The 25,337-nt window shown below is 35.9% G+C and overlaps 1 protein-coding gene across 1 annotated transcript in view; it reads right to left on the reverse strand.

The window, feature by feature from the left end:
- LRPPRC (leucine rich pentatricopeptide repeat containing) overlaps positions 1-25,337 on the reverse strand; it is a 96,109-nt gene that overhangs the window by 23,633 nt on the left and 47,139 nt on the right. Inside the window, exons 24-29 of the mRNA XM_082480609.1 lie at positions 19,693-19,817; positions 18,943-19,049; positions 5,380-5,448; positions 5,029-5,119; positions 1,568-1,710; positions 1,367-1,454 (exon numbers count right to left, since the gene is read on the reverse strand). Coding sequence (XP_082336735.1) covers positions 1,367-1,454; positions 1,568-1,710; positions 5,029-5,119; positions 5,380-5,448; positions 18,943-19,049; positions 19,693-19,817 — 623 coding nt within the window. The remainder of the gene's footprint in view (positions 1-1,366; positions 1,455-1,567; positions 1,711-5,028; positions 5,120-5,379; positions 5,449-18,942; positions 19,050-19,692; positions 19,818-25,337) is intronic.

Raw genomic sequence — 25,337 nt, forward strand, 5'->3', positions numbered from 1 at the left:
TTTCTAATCTGCTTTCAGGTGAGATACCTAGTTATTTGTCATAGTATAGGTGAAGAAAATAAAGATTTCCAGAATATTCAAATACTCTGCACCTTGGCAAACACTAGAAGTAGACTGATTTCCTCCCCTCCTTGAAAGGCGCAGCAATGTTAGTTCCGACTCAGTGACCCTGGCTTTGGGATGAGATGGGTAGGAATGGATTTCCAATGATTTACACACAGACTGAGCCAAAGGAACTGCACTGAAGCACATGCCTCCTTTCTATACAGAAAGGCAAATACCCATGCGTAAGTTAATTCTGTTTTTATCTGAGGCTGGGAAGTTTGCACAGAAGAGCTATTCATTGTTCGTAGCAGAATTGATCTGAAGTGCTCTCTCAGTAAGGCCATTTTATTTGTGGGGTGGCACCCAGAGGCACAGGGGTGTGGAAACAGTGAGCTGTGGGGACACAGATTTTGATCTTTTGTTTATAGTCTATGTTTCTTTGGGGCAGGAACAGCAGGAGGAAAAGTTTGCAAATTCTATAGAGAAACATGGACAACTTTAATCTTAGTTGTAAAGAAGCTAAAGGCACTATGCAACACATTGAATCCTCCCTTCAAATAGAAATAGACTTGCACCATCAACAAATAGAAAACAGATTAATAGATAAAAGCCAGATAGGAAGACAGAAATTACTATCTCCATAATATAGTCCCATCTCATTTATTTTCATCCAATTAATTTCTTTGCCAAATCTATATCTTAAATAAGGCACCTGAAGCGTACGTTGGAACGAGATCTGATCTTATTATAAGACTTCAATAGCATGGGCAAATTCAGAAATCTCTGAACAACTTCTTTTAATAGGTAATTGCCTTCCCATTAACACGTCCCAGCTATTTCACTAGATATTAAACTTTCCTCTCACTACACCTCTTGTGTCTCATACCATGAAACTTGTGGCCAAACAGCTAGATTTTCTGGCAACCATAAAAATGGTATTTTTAGCATCAATCCTGTACATAAATTTATTTCTGGTGTTTAATGGATACATTTGAAAGTCTAGAACATGATGTTAACCCAACAGAATGAACTACAGACCACCAGAACTGCGGTAATTTTAAAATTGTCAACTTCACCATAGACTGGCTTTTGAACATGCATTTAGAAGTCAGCACTTCTGATGACATTTTAAATATTTAAGCATATCTTTCTCATATCAGCTTCTGAAGCAGAATATTGGCAGGTAACATTATCACGTACCTTACGTAACATACTAGCAAACCAACAAAAAACAGCAGTGAGCATCTGTTGCTCTGCAGTTAAATAAAATCTTAATTAATTAATGCTGAAGGGGTAAAAATACCAGTGGTTTTCAGTTTACCTTTTGCATTGTTTTTCTTGCAAAGCATCCTTATTTTTCTTTCTTCCACATTAGAAGCACTTACATTTCTGGTATCTTCATGTCTAACCTTTAAAACAAACAAACTTACTTAAGTTACTGTAATGCTATCTGTTAACATTTTTCAACGGAAAGAAATATATTCAAAAGTATTGTTAGCTAAGAAAGTTAAACTCCAGTTACCTTAGGTACCTCAAATGGAACAACCTGACCATTTTTCTCAAGTATATCAGCCAGTAAGGTTAGCGTTTTCTCACGAGGAACAACATTTTCTTCTTGAATTTTAGTCCAAACAGCTTCAGCCTTTCCCCAGTCACCATTGTTCTCTGAAACAAGATTCAAATCTTCAGATAAGAAGCACATTTAGAGTATACATACATATTTAAAGTGATTAAAAAGAGGTACCTTTGGAAAATAATTCATCAATTAATCAAGTACTTCTGCTTCCTATGATCATCAACTTGAAAAGCTCAACTACTTCTAATAACACAGAGGACACCAGAAGATGCAAACAGAAGAAAAACCAAACGGATCATATGAATTTTCAAATGAATGAGAAAGGAACTCAAAAATACTGCAGGTGTTCCTCCTAGCTCATTAGTTCTAATATTCTTGATTGTTAACTGTAAAAACAATTACAAAAATTTCTAAAAAATTACAAAACATTAACACTCTAAGGCACCACATTCAAGTTCTACTCTGAAATTGTTGAAATGAAAACCTCTGGTTATGTTGCTACTGAGTTAGAGCACCTACATCCCAGAAGTTGACCGCTTTCAGGTCAAAGAAGTGCTCTAGGCCTTCAGGCTCTCATTTTGCTAAGGAAAAAAATGCGTATCTGAAGACTGTAAAAGGTAAGTTTTCTGAAAAACTTAATAAATGGCTACCAAATTCACAGAATAATTCAGCCGCTTTCAACAAGAATAGCAATTTATATATGTACCACTATACAAGACCGCAAACAATTAGAAAGCTGGACTTTGTGAAAGAAAACAGTTAATTACTATCTAACTACATAGAGCAGGTGGTTTCCTGTGTCTCCTATCATAAGTCATCAGAATAGCATTGACTTCTGGTTGTAGGTCCTACTCACAGCTACCTAACCCCACCATCTGCTAGTTATAACCTGTTCATTCCATGGTTTAAATTCAGAATCCCAGAAATGAAGAGATGCATGGCAAGAAGACATGGTCAGAAGGCAGATGACGGAATGAACTGTTCACATGGCAATATCTCACCCTGTAACAGCAGCTCTTCAGCTATTCTTCCACTGCTCAGTTAAGGAACTTCAGCTGTTCTGTAGCTCAGGCTCCACTAGACTAAGTCATAACACAAGGGAAAACTGGGGCAGCCACCTGGAAGCAGCATGACACACTTGCATATTCTCTAGAGTTGTTATAAAGTTGGTGTTTCAGAGCAGTACATACTGCTTTGCAAACAATACTGCAATGCCATACTGAAACATTAAAGTGTAATGTTCTCTTATTTCCAGGAGTTGTGTCGGTTTATGAAAACACATGGATATGTAACTGGGCTGCTTCAAGATCCAAGCCCACTTTCAACAGGGTTCTGGCATCACTTCAGCTTTTTAGAAGCAGCAGCAAACTTGGTGACTACCCTGAGTCAAATAAAATGATTGGTTTTAAGGACTAAAGACTGCATGTAACTTTTTAATGCAGATTGTTAACAAGAGTAGGACAGAGACTGTCTTAACACTTTTTCATGTGTTTGTCCCTGTGTTTCACACTTTTGAGCAGTTTTGGGCTCCACAACTATAAAAGATGCTGGCAACTGGAGCAAATTCAGCCATCAAGACAGACATGGGGCTGGAGCAGATGAAGTAAGAGAGGAAGATGATGAATTCTGGGCAGCCTGGAGAAGAGCAGGCTAACAGGGCATCTAATTGCTGTCTTCAATTACCTACCCGACACTTACAGAGACGAGCAAGTCAGTCTCTCCTTGGTAGTGTACAGCAAAGGATGAAATGTGACGGTTAAAAGTTGCAGCAATGGCATAACTGAGGATAATCAAACCCTGGAACAGGTTGCCCAGGGAGGCTGTTTGGTTTCCACTCTTGGAGGCACTCAAAACTTTACTAGACAAGGCCACGATCTGATCTAACTTTGAAGCTGTCCTAGCTCTGGGAAAGGACTAGGCCTAAAACTCCCAAGGTGCTCTCCAGTATAAATCGTTCTGTGATTCTATGAAACCAAATACATTGTTTTCAACATTTCTGATCACAGCTTGGATTAGATGGCAGATACTTTTTTTATATGCTTAAAAATAGACCTGAAGTTATGGCTTAGGTGCACAGTGATAACACTCTACTGTATTTGTGCATGGGGCAGCTTTGATAGATAATCTAAAATGGTCGAAAGCAGGAACATGCATGGTTTTTGTCTTTTATGGTGGCAGAAACCCACAATTGCTTTCCATTTCTTTGAATAGATGGAATTGGTTTTGTCTTTTGAAAGAAGACCAAAGATTTTGCATGACAGAACTTGATAAATTGTATCTTCTTAGATTCTCTTCGTAGCAGGCACACTGTCAGACTTAGTCACTGCCAGAGGTGAACAGGATGAGTGGAGAAATAGGAAGGCTCCCTCCCTGATGAGACAAGATTGCTTTTCAGGCCTACTTGATTTTTGATGGTGAACCAGTATGTGCAAAGCCAGAGTTGGGCAACGCTACAGTTCAGTTTTGAAGCTTTCTGAGGCTGTTCAGGAAACGAAAAGCAACAAAGTTCTCAGAGGGTCTCTGGTCATTTTTTTGTGGAAGTACTCATCTCTTCTGCTTGCAGTAAGTGCAATGGGGAAGAAGACTCTTTAATTACCAAAAATACACATGGGGAACAGCCTAAAACTACTTCAAGCACAAATGTAAGTTTTCCCTTGACCAAATGTATCCAATTGCTGTAATGGCTCATTAATGTATATACACATTACCAAAGTACGTAGCAATCCCTGTAATGCTTTTGTTTATTTCCTAAATTATTATTTAGTGCTCCACATCCAATCTTAACACAAAATGTTTTTTCAAGACTTTAAAATAACTAGAACTAAAGTTTCCAAAATTTTTATTATATATAATACAGTATTATACACTGTATAACAAAACCAGCGCAGACTGAAAAATACAGAAAAGATGAAAACCACTATCCATACAGCCTACACTCTGAGTCTGTAGCATAGAAATGAACTTCCAATTTTAAAAACTGTTTCATTCCTATAAATGATGCAAAAGTTAGGTTGTGGCTGGTGAAGAATTGGTAGGTTTTTAAAAAGTGCACCTTTCAGAACCGGATCCAATCTGGAGGAGACTCCAGATCTTAATCCATTACGAAGACATAACAAATGAGCAGGTTTTCTTCTTAAAACATATTAAAAACCAAAACAGAGTAAACTTTCAAATTAGGACACAAGACCATAGAATGGATTGGAAGACTCGTACTATATAAGTTCTATGTAAGCGTTGAGGTCTGCAGGTGAAAAACCTGTACTCTCTTCCCCACAAGATGCCTCGGAAATGGTACCCAGGCTAACTGCGTATCAGGATGAAATTTGTCTCCAATTCAGGGTTATTTCCTATCTCCAATCACAAAAGAAAATGGATTACAACATGAAAAAGATCACAAGCTCACTTACCACACAGTTGAAGCAGGTAGTAGTACATCTCATCTCTATCACATTCAAATAGATTCTGAGTTAATTCTACCAAGTGTTCCAAAATCTCCATCTTTAAAAAGATAGAACATAGTTATACCTCAGCCAAACAATTACTTTTCTATATATGTGCGCTTACGTGCTGTGTGCATTCAGCTATAATAATATTTCTGTTTAAGTATAGACCAGCACTTACACAGAGCATTAAGTTCACCTCATCAGCCTGTCACACGTCCCTTCACAAACATAAAAATCAAGTAATGAAATATTTCAAAACAGTTTTTCTTGGAATATAATGACAGTTACATAGAAGACATCATACGAGCCACATACCTGATTACTTGATATACACTTTTTTGCAAACCACTGCAACCTTCCAGGGTGTGCTCTCAAGCCAGGAGTCTGTAAAATATTTCCACAAGAAGAGACACATTACTTCACATAGAACATTCTAAGGAAAAGTAAACACAATACATATATGGTAACAAAAGCTCATGGCTTTTATTTCTTTTTTTGAATATGAACGAGACTACATGCTCACAAATAATCAAGTTGGGTTGCATTTATGAAAGAAAAATTGCAGTCATTTTGTTCAAGACATTTTCCTTTTTGGTTGAACACTGCTGAGAGAGTTGATTTAAAATACACTTCAGATGAACTGAAGTGTTAAATAATTTCTATCACCACAGTAATAGAGTATTATTGCTATTACCCATGGTAATCGTTTGTATTACTCATGGTAAAGAATTACACCAAATGTTTCCAAACTGTCTTCACAATGAAACATTCATATTCAACGCCCACTGCAATGTCTTAGCAATTAGAAAAGCATGCCTCTCAACTGCAACACCACCGTTTGGTACCCCTTCTCTGCTAACATTAGTCATTTTCCTACAACTATTAATACCTAAAACCAATAGTGTGTTTAGATATAAAACCATAGTGTGTTTAGATAGTGACTTCTCCTGCTCAGTAAGAAAAACAGGAATTTGCAGAGCGGCAACTGTTACAGCTGTAATGCGCTGCCAATGCAGGTGCCAGATATACTAACTGCAAGGCAATTCCTGTCCCAGAACAGAGCAAAGGCTTACTCTTAAGCGTGTGTACACCGGAGAACTGATGTATAATAGTTAACATGCCATAGTTCTTTCTGTTCTTAGTTTTCCCAGGTTTGTTGAGCCTTCACTTATTCACTCCTTTGTTGTTTCGAGCAAACTACAGCTACAGAATACGCATTTTCAAAAAGTTTTCAATTCTTGGAAAATCCATCTGGCATAGACCACCACATTGTGCCTTCTCAGCACCACAGACAATAATCAAAATATCTGTTCCTCCATTTAAATAAATTTTTAAATAAACTTAGAAAAATTCAAAGTTTTTAAAGAAACATGCTACGGGCATGCCAGTACTTATGTCTGATGTATCTAAAAAAATGATACAAAAAGCCTGTGTGCCATTCATCCACCATTCTCACCTCTTACTCTTCCCTCCCACAGAGTACTTGAATTTACTTTCTTTATACTCTCTTGTTTTAGCACAAAGATCATTTACAGACAGGACTCTGCTTTCATTTCAGGTGTCCAGATCCACATTAACACAGGTCAAAAGCGATCCTGAGGAAACGCCTGTTCAACCCTACAGAGGAACATGTGTTTTGACTCTTGAAGCCTTTTAGCTGTTAATATTATAATAAGTCTCTACTGTTTTAACGTGAAGTGCAACTTCCAAGATTTCAACCCCACTTCACATAAAAGAGGCAGTTTGAACAAAACCTGTGAGAAATATTGAGTCTCAGTTCCAAAACAGTGGAAACAATTACCATTGTAAAAGTCAATTTACTTCTATCTTTTTAACACAGATAATTTCCTTTTCCTGTATTCTCCAAGCACAGATTACTACCATTACATCTTTCTGAAATAATTGAGCATACACCAGAAAACCAGCATGCAAAACTTCAATCATTAACATTTGCTAAATATATAGGAAACCGTGTTCTGCAGAGTAAATGTTAGGCCATATAATCCACCAATCATCCAAATTATTTTATGCAATCGTTGTAAGGTTTTTAAAAAACAGGACGTTAACCTCACAGTTCTTCAACATGGAACATCTCTAAGTATTTAACTGTGCCATAAAAATACTCTTAACCCAAGAGGTTACACAAAAATAGCGGCTTCTCAAGCATTCAAAAGTGGTATATATAAACAGAGTTTTGCTTTCAAGGTTACTTGCTTTTTTTCCAATTAGGTCCCCCCCCTCCCCCCCTCCCCCCCCCAGTTATTTATGTTCATAGGTACCTGTTCAGTGCTTTTTTAAGAGCTACCAAGCAGTTTCACATAAAATATGCTGAAAACTAAGTCAAGAATTAACATCTTACACAACAGGCTCTTGAAAATGAAAAAGAAAAAAAAAAAAGTATGTTGCCTGCATTTGTAGCTAATCCTCTTTAGGACATGGTAAAATTCAAATGCTGAATTCTCTTACAACTTCCAATATCATTGCTGATCCGAATGCCAATGAACTCAACAGCTCCAAAGCTACAAACTTTTTATAGTAAATCCTTTCCTGTTCAGAAATGATTGATGTGTCTGTCACTACAAGGACAGCTGAGTTATACAACAGATATCCTTGTGTTTCATTTTGAAATTGAGAAGTGTTTTCACATACTGCAGGTCTCAATCATCAAAAGAACATCTAGGTCAGATTAACTAAATCTCCAGGGCTTGCCTGATAGTCCATATTTGTAGCTTATCCCTTACCATCTTAGGGAATTTTAAACATTGCATTTAGCAGGAGCAGACTTTCTACAATACAGCAGACTAAAATACAGAATAAAAAATGCAACAAATAAAAAAAATTAAGTAAAAACCTATTACTCTAATTACTCTTCCCAAATTTCCATTTACTATTTTGATTTTGTTTCAATGGACTAAAAAAAAAAAAAAACAACAAAAAAAACCTATTATTGAGTCTTAGTGCGTTTTCGGTAGTAGGTTTTTATGTTTTTTTTTTTTTATTTTTTAAGACACACACAGTTTTAAAGAATGAAACAACTATTGAGAGTCTCAAACAATTCATACAGCATACAAACTAAATATGGAGGTTTTCTGGCTTTTACATTCCCTTAGAATATAAAACAGTTGCACTGTACCAAACCAAAGGTTCGTCTAGCTTGTTATCGTCTTGCTAACAGTGCCTACAGGAGAATATAAAATGACAGAAAACCCAGCAATACTTCCCCCTTAGTGCTTTTTCATTTTCCAACTACTTGGGGTTCAATGGGTCACCAGTTCTAGTAAGCGTTTCTCTTCCATGAGCTTTTCTGGTTGCCCTTGGAACCCCATAAGGTTTATAATTCATAAGATCTTTTAGCAAATGGTTTCCTCAACTACCTTCTGCAGAAAACAACCAAAATACTACCACTTTTTGTTTGTTTTCAGTCTAGTTTGTACTACCATCATTTGAAGCCCCTAGATTTTGTATTGGAAGACAATGCACAATTGATTTCTCTTTATCCTCTCCATTTCATATTAATTTCAATAGTGATATATACAATAATTCCCCATTTCACTGATTCTTCTCCAGACTAAGCAGAACTCACCTTAGTCATATCTCCTATAGAAACCATTCCATACTTTTGATCACATTTGTTACTATCTTTCTGAAGCTTAACATACAACCCTACGCTAATTTACTCACGCATTCACATACAGAAAGGAAAACTAACGAGAAACTATATTGCATCTTTAGAAGAACTCTTGCCAAGCAGCACTCAAAAATCACGTGAATGCAACAGTCCTAACACACTGAAAGCACTTGATTTGTTCTCCTCCTTCCTAGAACCAGTCACTTCAGACAGGTGATTGAAGGGGTCTAATCACCAGAAAAATCTTTTCTGTACTAATATTTTTAGTTGAGCTAATTCCTACCTATTACAGCTGAAAGAAAACAGATTGTCTGGGAAAACACTGACCTGTCAGAGAGGAATCTATTCTGTTTTTCCAGATTTTTAGATAATGATAGAAATATTAAAGTTTTGTTTACATTAGTGTTTTGCAACTGTTACAGCTCACAGACCAAAGCTTTTTTTAAAAGAGTGAAGTAATTTACAGAAGACATATGGAAAATATTTATTTACTTCTCTCTGCTTGCCTAAAGCAACCTTTTTCTCTTTAAACACAGAACTTGCTTACAGGGAAAAACTACAAAAAACAACACGCAGACCAGAAACCCTGTGGTATTTTTCAAACAGAGGACTTTCAGAAAACTAAGAATTGAGAATGTCCTGAAAAGTACCACTTTTGCTATAAGCTGGCTTAGCATGTGTAATTATTCAAAAGCCAGCAGAAGGATTTTTCATTTGGCACATATGTGGCATGAGATGGATTACTCTCTTGTTTTAACCTTCCAACACTGCACTTCCACAAACTACTGCTATGCACTGGTCGGCAAAATAATTGTTACATATTCTGGACAACTATTGTAGCCTTTCACAGTATAACTTCACCACAAGTAACAAACCAATTCTAACCATTCAAGTTCACACTCTGCCTTCCTTAAGTGTTTTCTTTTAAATCCTTACATTTTCTTCCCAAAATTCAACCTTTTCTTAGGGAAACAGTCCTACTATAACCACCAAGCCAAACGTATTGGAAAGAAACAGCCAAATTTTATAAATGCCACCCACGCCGCACTTTCTGATGGTATTTTTTGGACAGGTAGATCCATTCATTCCTTTCCTTGCAGCTGAAAAAGCCAGTAATGATAAGAGACAGCTAGCGCTGCTAAAGGAAGAAGAACGTTTCATGATGAGTTACATCAACAGCCACAGCAGACTTATGTTACCAGTACCAGAACCAGCTACTGAGATTTAGATGCCAAAGCAATGTCTTGCAAGAAAATGCGTTACTTCTCCAAAGAGACAGCTTTGAACAGACAGCTATAAGAACTGATGTATGTCATTTCTAACAGCTCTCTCTAACATAAGCATCAGTGAAAACAGAACATTTGATGAGTTCTTAATTTAAAGATAGATTTTTCCCTGATTCCACAAAAATGTCTATGAAAATCTCACAAATTCCATGTAGCTTCAATGAAGCCTGTGATACTTTTGCATGGTAGCTTACTTGAACAAAGTTTTTTACAATGTAAACACTGTATGCTACGCTTGAATCTTCCCCTCTGTTAAAACTCTTGGCAGAAGCCCTCGCTTCTACTAAGCAGTACATGTACTGGTTAATCAGAAAGTTAAAAGAATATGCCAATATAAAGGTTTTGTATCCTACATAGCCATCTAAGTCTAGTTGATAGGCGAGATGGTTAAAATTATCTTACACCTCTGGTTTTCCCTCTTATTAAATACTCCTTCACCTTCAAATACCAATGCATTAGTTTTAAAAAAATACAGATTAAAACATTTACATCAAGATTTTTTAAAAATACGCTTAAATCTGTCTTCATATGTATGAAATAAGCATAACGCTTTGCTGTATTTCTTATGTTATAATCTTTACAGTATAATGTACGTGAAGTACCATAGTAGGATATATAGAAAATACAGAAGACTCTTCTGATTACTGGCTCTGAACATACCAACTTTTATGCAATAGTCCAGAAGTTTATAAAAGATACAGCTTTAAAGACTGAGGGATCTAAAAATAACCTGTGCATCAAAAAGCATCTTTCCTGTTGCAATCATATCAGCTATCTAATAAAACACATTACTTCTCTCTAGCTTAGCTTTTCTTAAAGTCATTGTACTACCAGGATAACAGTAGAGCTACATCTGTATACGGCAGGCAATGGAAGGAATACTTAATCTACAAGTTCATTTTCCACCTTGAAAAAAGTTTAGCTCTTGTAGATTTCAAAAATTGTTTCTTTGGTGATGGCATGGAAAGATATCCTCATTCACTTCATTCTTTCTAAACAAAAGAAAACCTTGTGAACTGCTCAGAACTAAGATGGGATTTCTCTAAAACGTTTTTTTTTTTTTTTTGCTTTTGTTCTTTGTAAGCAATTTTGCCCATAAATAAATTCTTAAACCCAACCCAACCCTCATAACAGCGATTTCTTCAATGAGAAGCTCATCTGAAACACCCAGACACTTGCACAACTTTTTGGACAAGGTACAACTGTATGAAAGCTTGAACACAAGTAAATCTGTTCCTTCTATTTCACTAATTTTCATGTTTGATAATGAGGGCAAGTACTCTAATGCAGCAGAGTTTTGAAAATTGTAAGTTGCTCCAATGCAAGTTATGCCTTCATAGTCTATTCAATTATGGTTTATTTGATATTTTCTTTGCAATATCTGATATTTAATGAAAGACAAATGGACACATGTCTACATATTTATCCTCCCTAATTCTCCTGTTGGGAGCGATTACAATTCAAGTTCATGCTTTTCTTTCTGCCTATCCTACAATCACCCAAGGCAGCAACTAGCCTACTTCTACTAGGTTAGTTTTTAAATAAAAAGCAGCAGTAGTTCATAATAAGAAAATGCAAAACTTATAGTCTCCACTAGGAAAGTTTTTACTGTCAGGGTTGGATTTTTTTTTCTGAAGTATGTATTTGCCTCAAAGCTTCTGTCAGTTCACAGACTTCACCAACACGATTAGTATCTGCTGAGTAACTGATTTTACGTATTTCACCTGAAACAGGAATATATGCTACTTTATGTTAGGCAGACATTGAGAAAAATGTAAGGGAACTGGATTATTTTCCTAACAAAATAAAAATAGGAAAGAGCTTTACAACTTTAGCATTACTCATGACAACTGAGACCGATGTATGTTTAAGTACTATTGGAATAGCCTACATTTACCAGTAAGATTTCCAAGAGAAATTATGCAGTAAATTATTATTATAAAAAAATCACTAGACAGTAAGAGAACGTCACAAGAACAACCATGCTGGAAGAAAAGGCAATATCAAAAGTATACAAGAAACCTGCTCAGAACAAAATCCTCAAGGATGTTCTAGACTTAAAACAGAGCAAATATTTGCTCTTTGCATTAGAATGCAGTTTTATGTTGTACGATGAATGCAAAAAGCATTATAAAACTCAGTAGTATCTTCCCTCTAACACGAAGTCCCTGGAACTAAGAAAAGATGCACAGCTCTTACCATGACCCCACATTCCAAACAAATTACCCTCACCCTTTCTGGAACAAATTCGTTCAGTAGTCACCTCCTTTACCAAATTTACTATTTGACACATATTCATTTGATTTCTTTTAAGAAAGTAGTATTTAAGAACTTCTAAATAACATGCACTGAACTAGTAAGCACCCGTTTTTTTATTAGCCAACATACACATATGCACATACGCACGGACACAAAATCCAGCTACACTAATAGCTGTATCAGAGTTCAGTTTCATAAGGAGAAGTAATGCTTTTATTAGACTAATAGGACTAAATAGTAAAAAAAAAAAAAAAAACAAAACAACCTTTGCTTGTAATTATAGGGCTTGTGTGCCTAAAAGCTCTTCATCCTTTCCCCTCCCTCTCAGTTGTATACAGTTACTCTAATAAAAGCTATTACACCCCCTACAAACTACTCCTCAATCTCAGACCATGGTTATCTACTAAAATTTGCATTCAACATTCACAAACACTTAAATTTTGTTCTAATCACCTCCACTCTTTTCTTAACAGGACCAAAAATAAGTTTTTGTAGGTAAATTCAGACACTAGCTATAACCATCGTTAAATTATACATTAAAGAAAACACCCTAAATCCTGCTGTCACAAATCGAGAAAGCATCTTCGCCCAATAGTTTATCTTCAGCATAAAATCAGCAAGGCTCAATTTTATGATATAGACTCTTAAAAAAAAAAAGCAATCTGGAGGAAAGAAGGTTGTAATCTCTCAATATCAAGTAGAAATATTCTCATTGTTTTTATGGTAGATTAAATCCAATGGCAACTGGTATCTTGAGGTCTGCTGACAGTGGATGTCACAATTCTTTGCTTAAATCTATTTACCTCCTGAATTAACTTGACATCTGTTGATAGATATATTCCTGTACACTAAACTCACCCAAAACAGTTCTTTTGTCAGGTCTCAAATTTCAGCAGCAAGTGCCTTTTCTTGCATTTATTCACATCGAAACACATTTCATTAAAACCTTTCACAACAATTTGTCCCTCAATTCTTCACATAAATGTCTTGAGATATGTGAGATATGGTACGATATATTTAACTGTTAAATATAAATGATATATTTAGTATGAGAGCAGAAGATAAGGGAAGTATCACACTTAATTAAAATCTTGTTAAAAGAATTCCGAAGCCATGCACTACGCATTGCCATTTTCAAGGGCAGTTCCTCTTGCAGTAGCACATTTGTACAGGTTGGTGTTCTACTAAAAAATTTTGCCATACAGTTCTGAGATCTTTCCCTACAACCCAAATACAGTAAGTAATCCTCTCTTATTCTTCATTTCAAGTAAAACTACTAACAGAGCAGAAATAAGAGCTTCTATTCTTTCATTGATGGAACAATCTTAATTTAATAGCTGATGTAATTTATCTATAAAGATTTCAAGAAGCATCTGTCAAACAACAAAACACAGTTGAACATGCCTACCAACTCCTAGTTCCTATCAGAGTCCATAAGCTCCTAACTAAAAATGCCAGTGACCTGACACCCTTTTACCCTTTTCTAATGTGATGCTTGTTTTGTGTTTTTTTTTTTGTTGTTTTGTTTTGTTTTTTAACAAAAGTATTTTGCTGTTCAATGAAATACAGTTTAAGATGTAATGATCTTATCAATACAGTAGAGAAATGGATTTAACACCAGTTTAAAACCTTGCATGCTTTAGTCATAGGTGTAAAGTGTTCATTTCTACTTCATGAAAACATGGTTTAGACTTTTGCTAAGCAGATTTATAGAAGAGCTTACTTGAACCTCTGCTGCAGGACCATTGCAGTACTTAATGACATATAAGTACAAGGTCCTGCACACGGGCTGGGGCAATCCCAAGCACAAATACAGGCCGGGCAGAGAATGGATTGAGAGCAGCCCTGAGGAGGAGGACTTCGAGGTGTTGGTTAATGAGAAGCTCAACATGAGCTGGCAATGTGCGCTGGCAGCCCAGAAGGCCAACCACATCCTGGGCTGCATCAAAAGAACTGTGGCCAGCAGGTCGAGGGATGCAATTCTCCCCTTCTACTCTGCTTTGCTAAGACACCACCTGGAGTACTGCGTCCAGCTCTGGGGCCCACAGCACAAGAACGACATGGACCTGTCAGAGTGAGTCCAGAGGAGGGCCACGAAGATGATCAGAGGGTTGGAGCACCTCTCCTATGAAGACAGGCTGAAGACTTACCCCAGGGGGCAGATTGCTCATCAAAAGATGAGGTTGTTCAGCCTGGAGAAGAGAAGACTCAGGGGAGACTTTATAGCAGCTTTCCAGTACTTAAAGGGGGCCTACAGGAAAGATGGGGAGGGACTTTACCAGGGAGTGTAGTGACAGGACAAAAGTAGATTTAGACGAGATGTTAGGAAGAGATTATTTATTGTGAGGGTGGTGAGACACTGGAACAGGTTGCCCAGAGAAGCAGTGGCTGCCCCATCTCTGGAGGTGTTCAAGGCCAGGTTGGATGGGGTTTTGAGTAACCTGGTCTAGTTGAAGGTATCCCTGCCCATGGCAAGGGGGTTGGAACTAGATGATCTTTGAGGTCCCTTCCAACCTAAACCATTCTATGATTCTAAGTCCCATAATTCTACCAGAAAGAGCCAAGCATTACATGCAGATTCAGAGAGTATTTTGATAATTGCATTCAGCATGAATAATAAAGGAAGAAAAAGAGTGAGTCTAGAAATATTCAACCATCATGCAGGTAAAACAGCTGCAAGTATGAGACCTCGGTGCAAAATTCAGAGATGACCAAATAATTAAAATTGGACCAAAATGACAGACAACAACTAACTACTTTAGGTAGTGAATTCTTTAAACCTCCATGCAGCATGCAAACAAGATAACAGAATAACAGGTGAAGGGGGAAGGAAGTAGGTTCCTCTGAGGTGGTGTTACATTCTCGTCTTCATTTCCACTCTCCTGGATGACCTTCACATCCATCCAGCTCTCAAACATCAGCTCGATCAGGTTAATAAAGTGGCAGTCAACAACTGAGTAGACATAAGGGAATTCCAATTGTCCAGTTCTGGCAACAGGTAAGAAGCTGTGGATTGGAGGGATCTGGGGGACTAGGCTCTAGAAAATTTTCCGACCATTTAAATACCAGACTTAAAAGAATACTAGGCCAAGCAAGTCTTCCAGACTCTGACCTACTACCTGGAGTTCTGGAGCAACACATATGAAGAATTACATAAGATCTCTCTCCAGGAGAAAATTAGATCAGATATTTTGAAAATAACACATCAGTTTAGAAGACAGGTAAAGAAAATATTTTTCTAGAAGGTACTTTTTCTCTAATCCTATTTATTGAAAATTCATATCCTTTTCTTTTAGCCTACATCAGTTTTAATACAGTTTACTTCAGTTAAAATAAAAATGTGTTGACTCACTTTTCTTTCTTTCTTGTTTCTTTTTACGAAAAACAAAATTGAAAGAAACAAAGCAATAAACTGCTTTTCCAAGTAAGGGAAAAAATCCTATGTAACTAGAGCTAGATTTAATGACATAAGAAGTCATTCTGTGCCACTTCAAGGGAAAGCACTCTAGTATGTGACTTTATGGTAAGAGGCCAGACGAGAGACATGCCAACTTTGTTTTGACATGATCACCTTTGAAGGACTCAAGACAAAAGCTAACTTACCAGTTGAGGTACAATTAAGATCTGAAGACTAAATCGTGCTTTGATGTACAAGAACACCCAGTGGTAGAACTTGTTCCCAACGGAAAGCAAAAGAGCATCTACCAGCATAAGGGCTTGGGAATTTCCAGGCACAGCTAGAATAAAATAGACTTGTACTTTACAGAGCAGCCAAGGCTACCTCTTTTGGAGGTATTGTCCCTGACAGAGGCTTTCTTCTCTAGCTACCTGCCACAGAACAAATGAGAACGGACTTTCAAAGGCTTAACAAGGCAATCTAGCAACATTGCAAACTGTTACCGTATCAACCAAACTCTCCGAAACCTTAGAACTTAGCTGCATTTCCCCAAAGTCTTCTCAATCACAGCTTCTCTTCCATTTGGCATCACTTCAAAAAAGACTCATACCACCAAACTACCATGTTTCAGCTTACTTGTTCTGGTATCCATCAGGTGCATTCTTTGCCTCATCTCCTTTCTATTCACCTTTCATTGTCTTTTATACTATCATTCTCTGCTTAGCCTTGCTGTCCTTCCAGCAAGCAGATGAGCCCCAGAGCTTTCAGCTTTCTTGCTATGACAATATCCCACAGCACAAGCTTATATATATATGCATGCACAACACATTTGTGACCAGATAATGCCTGTACACAACTCTGACCTAACTTTTATTATCTCGCTCAAGTCTTACCCTTCTTCCTTTCCCACTATTGTCACTCAGTTGTATTTTACCAAAGATTGAGATTTAAGAGTTATTTTCTTATTCTTGGAGCTTTCAAATGTATGTTTTTCAAAGCAGGAGTTGTCACTAAGTTTCACACAAGCATCTAGTGTACCTCTGATTTATAAAAATAGCAAGAGCAAGGAGAGGCAGTAGTCTCCAAGGAGTAACACCCCATTTAAATGACCATATCCTCCATGGTCTTCATTTCCTTAGCTCCTAAGGAATTTTTTTTCCCAGCTTAATTACTACCCTTTTAGAGACTCTTTATTAACTCCATAGATACATTTAAAAGAAATGCTATCACTAAAATCAATTGACCACCATAATCAGCAATACATGACAAAGTACGTGCTGAAAGGTAATCTATGTCTAATACACAACAGTGTCTAAAGAAAGAAAGTGGGACCAATTGATCACCTTTATTGAATATTATTTCACAAAAAAGGAAAACAGAAAAACAATCTGAGATGACCAACAAGAGAAGTAATTTAGTTGAAAAAACACTGGACTAGAGAAAAAGATATACATACAGTTTGTACTCCATCTTCCACATTATATTCATTAAGGCTTCAACTTCCCAACAAACAACCTAAATAGTAACTTGTTCATGGTTTAAAATGATAAAAGCTATTTTATTCTTCAGCCAAATACCAATTTTAACATTCCCCCTCCTCCTTGTGGCGAAAAATTATTTGAAAATACGTAACATATTGTTACATAATAAAAGCATACTTAAAATATAACACACCATATAGTAATTGATTTTGTGCCACTTTATCCACTAGTGAAATACAAGCATACTATTCTTAGCTAAATTCCTATACTCCTAAAAATTCCAGAATTTAAAACCTCTTTCTCTCAACAGCATAGGCAAATCTCTAATTCATAGTTCATGGAAGTTAGGCAGGAGGAAGAAAACCTACTCTAAATAAAAAGCCAGGAAAACCTCTATTTAGTTTCCAGATATCAGGCGTTCAGATTTATGCCTAAGTGCCTGTTTGTGGTTACTAATAACTTATGATCAATCACCAAATACTGAATATTTGCAGAGATAATTTGGCATCTATTAAGAAAAATGACAAAAGTTTCAAAGCCTCAACAATTTGATAATTTGCTTACTATCCTATTCATGACTCCCAAACTGTAGCCACCAATATAAGTTTTGAGTAATTAAATACCAGTATCAAAGAAATATCTGCTAAATCACACCAAGTACCAGTTGTATTCATTTAGCCTTTATTTTACTTCCAATTCTCAGATTTCATCCGTTTACTTCCTATATGCTTTAATCACTACAAAAGAACTCAACTCCTCAGTGTCGTCTTCTGTCAGTACTGATATTTCTACTCCTCTGTGTTATAAGACTTTGAGCTCAAAAAAAAACCCTGAGAACAAAATTATCAATTATCATTGAGCTTAGCTATTTCAATACACCCCACAGCAGGACAGTATTGTTCCACTACAGACAAACAAGCAGATCTTCAGTTAAAATTTTTAAATGCAAGAATTCTATTAGACAGTTCAAGTAGGAACAACTGGTATTTCAAATATTCTAGTGGGAATTAGGGAAAAAGCATACTTTGCCTCAGGAAGGAAAAAAACCCCAGAAATTAGGTTAGAGTTGTGTATGCACATAACACAAAAACGATGAGGACACAGTATTACTTCTTCTGCAAGATGCCTCCTTCCACACATTAACCAGAAAACTTATGCAGCATTTTAAAAGCAGACAACTGTGTTAAGAAGAAAAATAATCACAATCTGGGCAGACTCTGCAGCTGCCCCTTTGACTTATCAATTTCAGTAAGCACAATTTCAATCAAGTCTAGATAAAATATACTAATCCTAAATAGACCCAAGTTTGTCACCTACCACTTCCTATAAGCTGCTTACTATCCTGAAAAAGAGAGAGAGAGAGAGAAGAAATGCTAAATTAAATGCCAAACAGTAGCAGACAGCGCTTGTTTGGCTGATTAACTTGTAGACAAGCATTACAAATAAATCTGAGCATGGTCTGCAGCAAATTAAATTCCAGTGCTTTTAAGAACAAAGAATTCCTTCGGCAAGAGGATTAGCAACTTTACACCCAGGAATGCCAGTTTAATTTAATTGTTCCACAATCCGATATTTAATATGCAAATATCATTTTGATATATAACAGAATTTGAAAAAGTCAGGAAACAATTTCAATATACAACAAGACCGTCTCTCTTCTGAACTGTAATTATACAAAATAAAGCTGGTCGAGGTTTTTTTTATTATTGGGATTGAATTCTATTAACATGAATCAGAATAAGTCTAATTAAAGGTTAAAAACTTTAAATGTTTCTAATTAAGAGTCTAAATAGCTGCACGATTAGAGTACTATAGTTAAAATCCCACCTCAATGACCTTCCTGGCCTCTTTGTATTTTCCTGTTTGCAAGAAGGCGAAGAAGAGATCATACAGAGCCATCATGTCACCATATTCTCTGCTTATAAAATCTGAAACTAAAGAGAGAATAAAACTCATTAATTTACTACATATATTGAAGCATTTTAATATATATGTCAGATATTCTGAACACTAACATTTTCCAAGCATCAGAAAACTCCAAGAATAAGATAAAGGGAAATAACTTTTGAAACATATGGAATTATTACAACACATTACACAATTTGTTGTAGCTTCGTGGTTGTGCATATTCAAAATGTTTCTCTGTTTGTCTGCACTGTATTTTGAATTACATTCCACAAAACAGATTATATATTGGCATTCTCTGCTTGTGGAGAGTGAGGATATAGGGTTTCTTAACTACACAACTGTTTGAAAAACAGATGTGTTGTTTTACTATTGTGTTGTGTTACTATTAAGTTGTTTCTTAATAGTAATATATGTAGCCAGAACAAGTATTAGCACTAATCTTTGAGAGCTTGATGCTGTACTACCTAAGCATTAGGATTTTTCTACATTTAAAATCAGTATCAATTTTCAATTTTAAGAACATAGGCATCATTTCAGTGCTTTAAAGCTACACATATAAACACAAACAATTTTTCTTTTTGTTGAAAGAAATGATATACAAGTCACGGAAGAAAAGACTCCAGAAAACACTCCATATAACCGGACAGCATTTGACTACACGCAACTAACCCTTTTGCAGAAGATCAGCGTCTCCTTTTTCTATCAGTCTACAGTAGATGTTATGAAGCTGAAGAATTTTACCATACTTCTTATAACAGTTGACTAAAGCTTCCAGAGCTGCAGGCATGTCATCCCTTGTTGAATAAAACAAAACAAAAAAACAATCAAACATTCCAAGCAGGAGCAGTGCATGCTGAACCCACTTTAGTCTTGAGAATTTCAAGGAAAATTCATTCGGCGATCTATAATCCAACAGTGTAATTTTTCCCCCTTGATAAGCTACAGTCATTTTAAAATAAGAGGTAAAGTTTTCCTACGAACAAATACCACTTATGCTTGACAGCCACAGAAATGAAAACAGAACCACAGATTTATGCTTAAACCTCTTGGCTGTATAATTTTGATTACATGACCATTGTTCACTACAAATTAACTAAAGGTGTGAATACTCTTCATTATTGTGTGCACTTAATTTTTTAAGTAAAATTCTTAAGTTCTGCTATATACTATTGTAACAAAACCCCAATTCTGTGGAAATTTCAGTTTGTATTTGAGTTCTATTTTTCTTGTTAACAAGTAATATTGTGCACATTATATTACCTCCAAACGTCCCTGTTGAGACACTTTCAATTTTTAAGCTCTTTAAAAATTTTCCACAGGATTTTTACTTCACTATAGATCTGCAGAGTTGACTAAGTTAACTACAGCTCTTTACATTGCTTTATACTTGTTTCACACCTTAACAGACTAGCTATAAATCATCTGTTGATTTCCATTTCATCACAGTTGCAGGGCTAGCTTTTTTCTATTCTATATAAAGGTCAGAATCCAAAGTTTATTTTTTGAAAAAAAAAAAAAAAAAAAAAAAGAGTGATTTTTGCAATTAATTCAACAATATATTAAGGTATATGTATTTTATGCTAGCCTGTTCGTGTCACATAGAGTCATGGCACTCTATGTATATAGAGTATATATGCATGGTACTAGTAAATTAGTGTGTAAGATGCTGACTACTTTAAATGCACATATTCAGGAGCCTTTGAGCACTAAGCACCAGTAACAAGTAGAATATTTCCATTGTTATCTCAGTCCTTTGCTGACTTTTTTCCCTGTGTATAAAATATTAACGCCTTCAGAAGTATACATAGTCAAAATGCAAAACTGAAAAGCCATAAAAACAATCAGATCCAGAACTTAAAATAACAACAAATATAAATTAGCATTGTACACTGTGCAACTAACCGAACTAAATCATCTGCTACAGACCCTTTTTCAAAGGATTAGAACCCAATCTAAATAAAAAAAAAAAAAAAAAAAAAAAAAAAACCAACCCCAAACCAACAGGGGACAACCACTGAAACACTGGTAAAACAATATGTGAAGTTATTCTTTGAAGGGGAAGGTTTAAACTGAAATTGAACCATATCAGGATGACACGCACAAAACATTGTAAGTAGCCAAACCATCAATAAGACTGCATTTCAGATTTCAAAAGGCTTATCAAATTGGTGGTGGAAGGAGGCAAGGGAAAAAAAAAAAAAGAAAAAAAACCCAACAAACCAAAAAACCCCCACTTAACAACAGCAGCTGAAGGCCGTAATAAAACTGACTTGAAATAATGATTTTGCATTCTTGAATATTGATCAACTGAACCTTAACAAATTAAGATATTACTGTTAAAACAAGGCAAATTCAGATGTCCTCTCCTCACACTGCATATCTTGCGCAGCACAAATTTTGCTTTTTCAAAGAATGACCAGGACTACTATATACTATCTTCACCTAGGCTAATATTTTTAAAACTTTAAGAGTAAAACACAGAAGAAGAACTAATTTTGTTCAGTAATACTGGCACTCTGAAAATGAACCTAAGATGACGGATTTCTACCTTATCCCCCTTACCGAGCCCTGTTTACAGTGCATCTTCTGGCACCCCATGGAGTCATTTGAATTTTTGTCATTTGGGGTGAAGACTAAATTACAGGTTAATTTCAAAACTGCAAGTAGATGTTGCAGGCTAGATTACTGTCATAAAAGAGAAATACTATGGTAGTTACCATAGACAGATATAAAGCTTTATATAATCAGTATTTTTCTCCTGCTTTAGATGCAAGTTCAGTTAACATCTAAAAAACAGCTTTATGGAAAACTACTCAATTTCTAAGGAGGCACAACAACATTTATACATTCAAATTAAAGTTTCCAGTGATAAATCTAGCTTTTCAGATTGATGCTCAAACAGCCATAGTATTGTCTCGACTGTATTCCTAAAGGATTAAAGTGACTGTTTTTAGGTCAAAGCTATCAATAAATGAATGAATAATTGGAATGTCATTCAAACAGAAATGTTAAGAGTTTTCTAGTCTCTAAATGTATACTTCTGAAGGCATTAATACTGTATACGCAGAGAAAAAAAGTCAGCAAAGAACTGAGATAACAAAAATGGAAATATTGTACTTCCTACTAGTACTTCCTGAATAAGTCTGCATTTAAGGAGGTCAGTATCTTACAGACTAATTTACTAGACATTTGTTTTGAATCTATCGAAATCTGATATATTTGTTCTACTGCATTCAAGCAACCAAGCAGTCATCCACAGTTTACTAGACAGAGGCGTTTACAAAACAGGTAAATGATAAAAGTGGCAACAATCAGCTATAAAACAATAAAAGGTATAAAAGTTCAGCCTCTACAAAGAGATTGTTTGTACTAATACTGCAAAGCAAAAAACATCAAGCTTATGCTTGTACTTGAGTTAATATGATTTATTCAACAACCTGCAGTACTCCTTGTCACAAACTGCAATTAATTCCAAGTAAGTACCAGCAACTACTTTTGTAAGCAGTTTATACAATCCTGTTAGAAAAGCCCAAGTTACCAAATCGGTAACGTTTTAATGTGTTTCTTGTTACGACTCACTAACTTTAAAATAGAACTGCACAAAAAGAGATTTTCCACATTTTAACAAGATGCTATTTAGACATAAGGATTTTAAGCTAACAAATAGCTGTATGTTTGAAAATAATTTGGCGGTGTTTCTGTACAAACTTATGCACATCAAAAACCCTATCTTCCCAAAGGATACTTACTAGACTGCTACATTAAAAGCCTGGTCCAAAATTACTATTTAATTAATATGGATCAAGTCAAAAACGACATAAAGCCCATATACTCATAGCCACGCTGGAAAAATCTGATTTCTAGTGTCAATCTGGAAAAAACATTATTTAAAATGTGAACATAGATGATCCATGCTTCATTTTGAGTTGGCCAGATACTACAGCTTTAAGTCACTCAGAAATATTATCTGTTCAGGGCTAATACTTGTTCCACTTAAAGATTAGGTGTATTTTTCCCTCTCATTGAAACTTATTATTTTAAGAAAGAAGAGACACTATTATTTTTGAGTGACAGAAGGAGCCTCAGTCATGACTCTATTATGCTTGGCCCTTATGTAATCCCAGAAGAGCCCTACTTTGGCATTATTTTTCAACTAAATTGATGCTAGGGTTAAGATATCCTAAGTTTCTGGATCCGTTTGGTTTCTGTTTAGGATGCCTATGAAGTCCAAGATCCTATGGGCACAATCTCCCGAAATATTTGCGTGGGCAATTTTGCTCACACAAAGCTATTTGAAGAGCCAAAATTACTCAGATGCCTGAGTGTTTGCAGAACACACTCTGTAGCAGGACTGGCTATAACGTGCATGGATATAACACCCCCCCCTTCGATTGCAACAAGCCACTCCCCTCTTGCTACAAGAATGCAGCACTAAATCTAACCCTTTTACTTGCAATAAACAACTTTCCCAACCAGAGAGTCTGCCTGATAAAAATAAGACTCCAAATATTGATTTTAATTGGAATGAAGTGCTGCAACATTATGCATAAAGCTTTAGTGAAGTGGCAATTTACCTAAGGGGTTTACTGATTGAAAAGCTCTCAAACCTGAAATCACTAGAGAGGTAGAAAGAAAAAAAGGGACTCTCTGGGGTGGGGGTGGAGGGTAGACTGGTAAAACAAATCCCTCTCTACAAATCTGAAGCAGATGTTAGCGTAGAGGGAAGTCAATTCAGCAAGGTACAATCAGCTTTACAAAAATTATTCTGTTAAAAGAGAACGGGCTCTTGAAAGAGCTAAATGTTTTTCTGTTCATTTGCTATACTAAGGAATCTTCAAGGAGACTGGTGTTGCAATTACAACTAATCCTCCCCAAAAAATTAACTGTGTTGAAGGCTTTGTAATTTCCCTAGGTACAATTTAGCTGTCACTTACTTTAAAATTTACTCAAACATGCGTTCCGAACAGCACTAACTTCACATGTCAAGTGCTTTCCAGCCAATTGAGTCTAAACTGGAAGTCGGTGTTAAACAACTGAATGATTAGACAAGATAGCTCATTTCCCTGCTCTTTTGTTCAGAATAAAATGCCACATTTACATTATCAGACTCAACAGGATTTTCTGACAGAGGGAGAAAAAACCCTAGTGAACACTGTCCGTACCAAGCACATGAAGCCTGTCATTTACCAATCATCCTTCAAAAAGCAATAGCCATGAATGTAACTTAATTACGACCCAATGATCCTTGATGAAAAATCATCTTATCACTGTCCTGTCCCCATAGGGCAAACGAGACACTTTTGTCCTTTGGCACTGATGATGCTAAATTCCTAATTGCAATAATGGAGTAAGAGAGACAAACATCCCTAATTTCACTGCAACACGTAATGAGTTTTAATACAAACATTTGAAATAAAGCCGCTAAAAATTAGAAAAAACTCTCCCCACTAGAGATATCTCCCTCACTAAAAATATCACCTAATTTAAGAAGACCCCTATTTTTAAAAGTAAATTTAAAACTCTGTTAAATTCTATGTGCTACAGAATGACCTCAAACGAAATCACAGGTGAAGTTAACTCCGGGAAAACAACAGAAGAAGAATTGTCAAGGCACTGCATTCACGCTGTACCTACTACATAAGAAACTAAACAAAATGGGCTTATATGAGATTAATCACAAACCAGCACACAATGCTTTACTGGACAACATTGTCTTAAAATACACTGACCATATTTAAAGAAATACAATTCATCTACAGCCTTTTGATAGTTTAAAATATAGATATGAGCTGCTTGCGTTCACTGACTTAAAGCTACAAAATATTTTGTTCAGGCAGTCTGTAACACAATGTTTCCATAGTTTACCTACAAATTTTCTTTCCTCTGCTTAAGATCACTTATGACATACGGAATTAGTAAATTTCAAACCTGAAGATGTTTTGTCTCGTTTCTTTTCTCAGAGGCAATATTATTCAAGGAGAGCAGAAACAAACCTATGTTAATGAAAAGACAGGAACCACATCAAGTTTTTAAGATGTGTATTCCTATTTTTGGCTATACAAAAGTTGGCTTGGGCAGTTTTTTTGGAAGTGAAAAAATTAATTGGTGGCTACTGTATCTGTTAATTTATCATCCTGTAAATAGGTATAAGGAAAGTATCAGATAGCGCAGGAGCAGGTCAGCTTCATAAACCTCTTCAGTTTTGTAAATTGGCTCATGTTCAAATACGTTTCCCCCCCGACAGCTGGTAGAAAAGGTAGAAACCAAAACTACAATCCTTAAAATCATAAGAAATTTTATATGGTGTAGGTAAC

Source organism: Vanellus vanellus (assembly GCF_965231255.1).
Source record: "Vanellus vanellus genome assembly, chromosome: 3".
NCBI classification, from domain to species: domain Eukaryota; kingdom Metazoa; phylum Chordata; class Aves; order Charadriiformes; family Charadriidae; genus Vanellus; species Vanellus vanellus.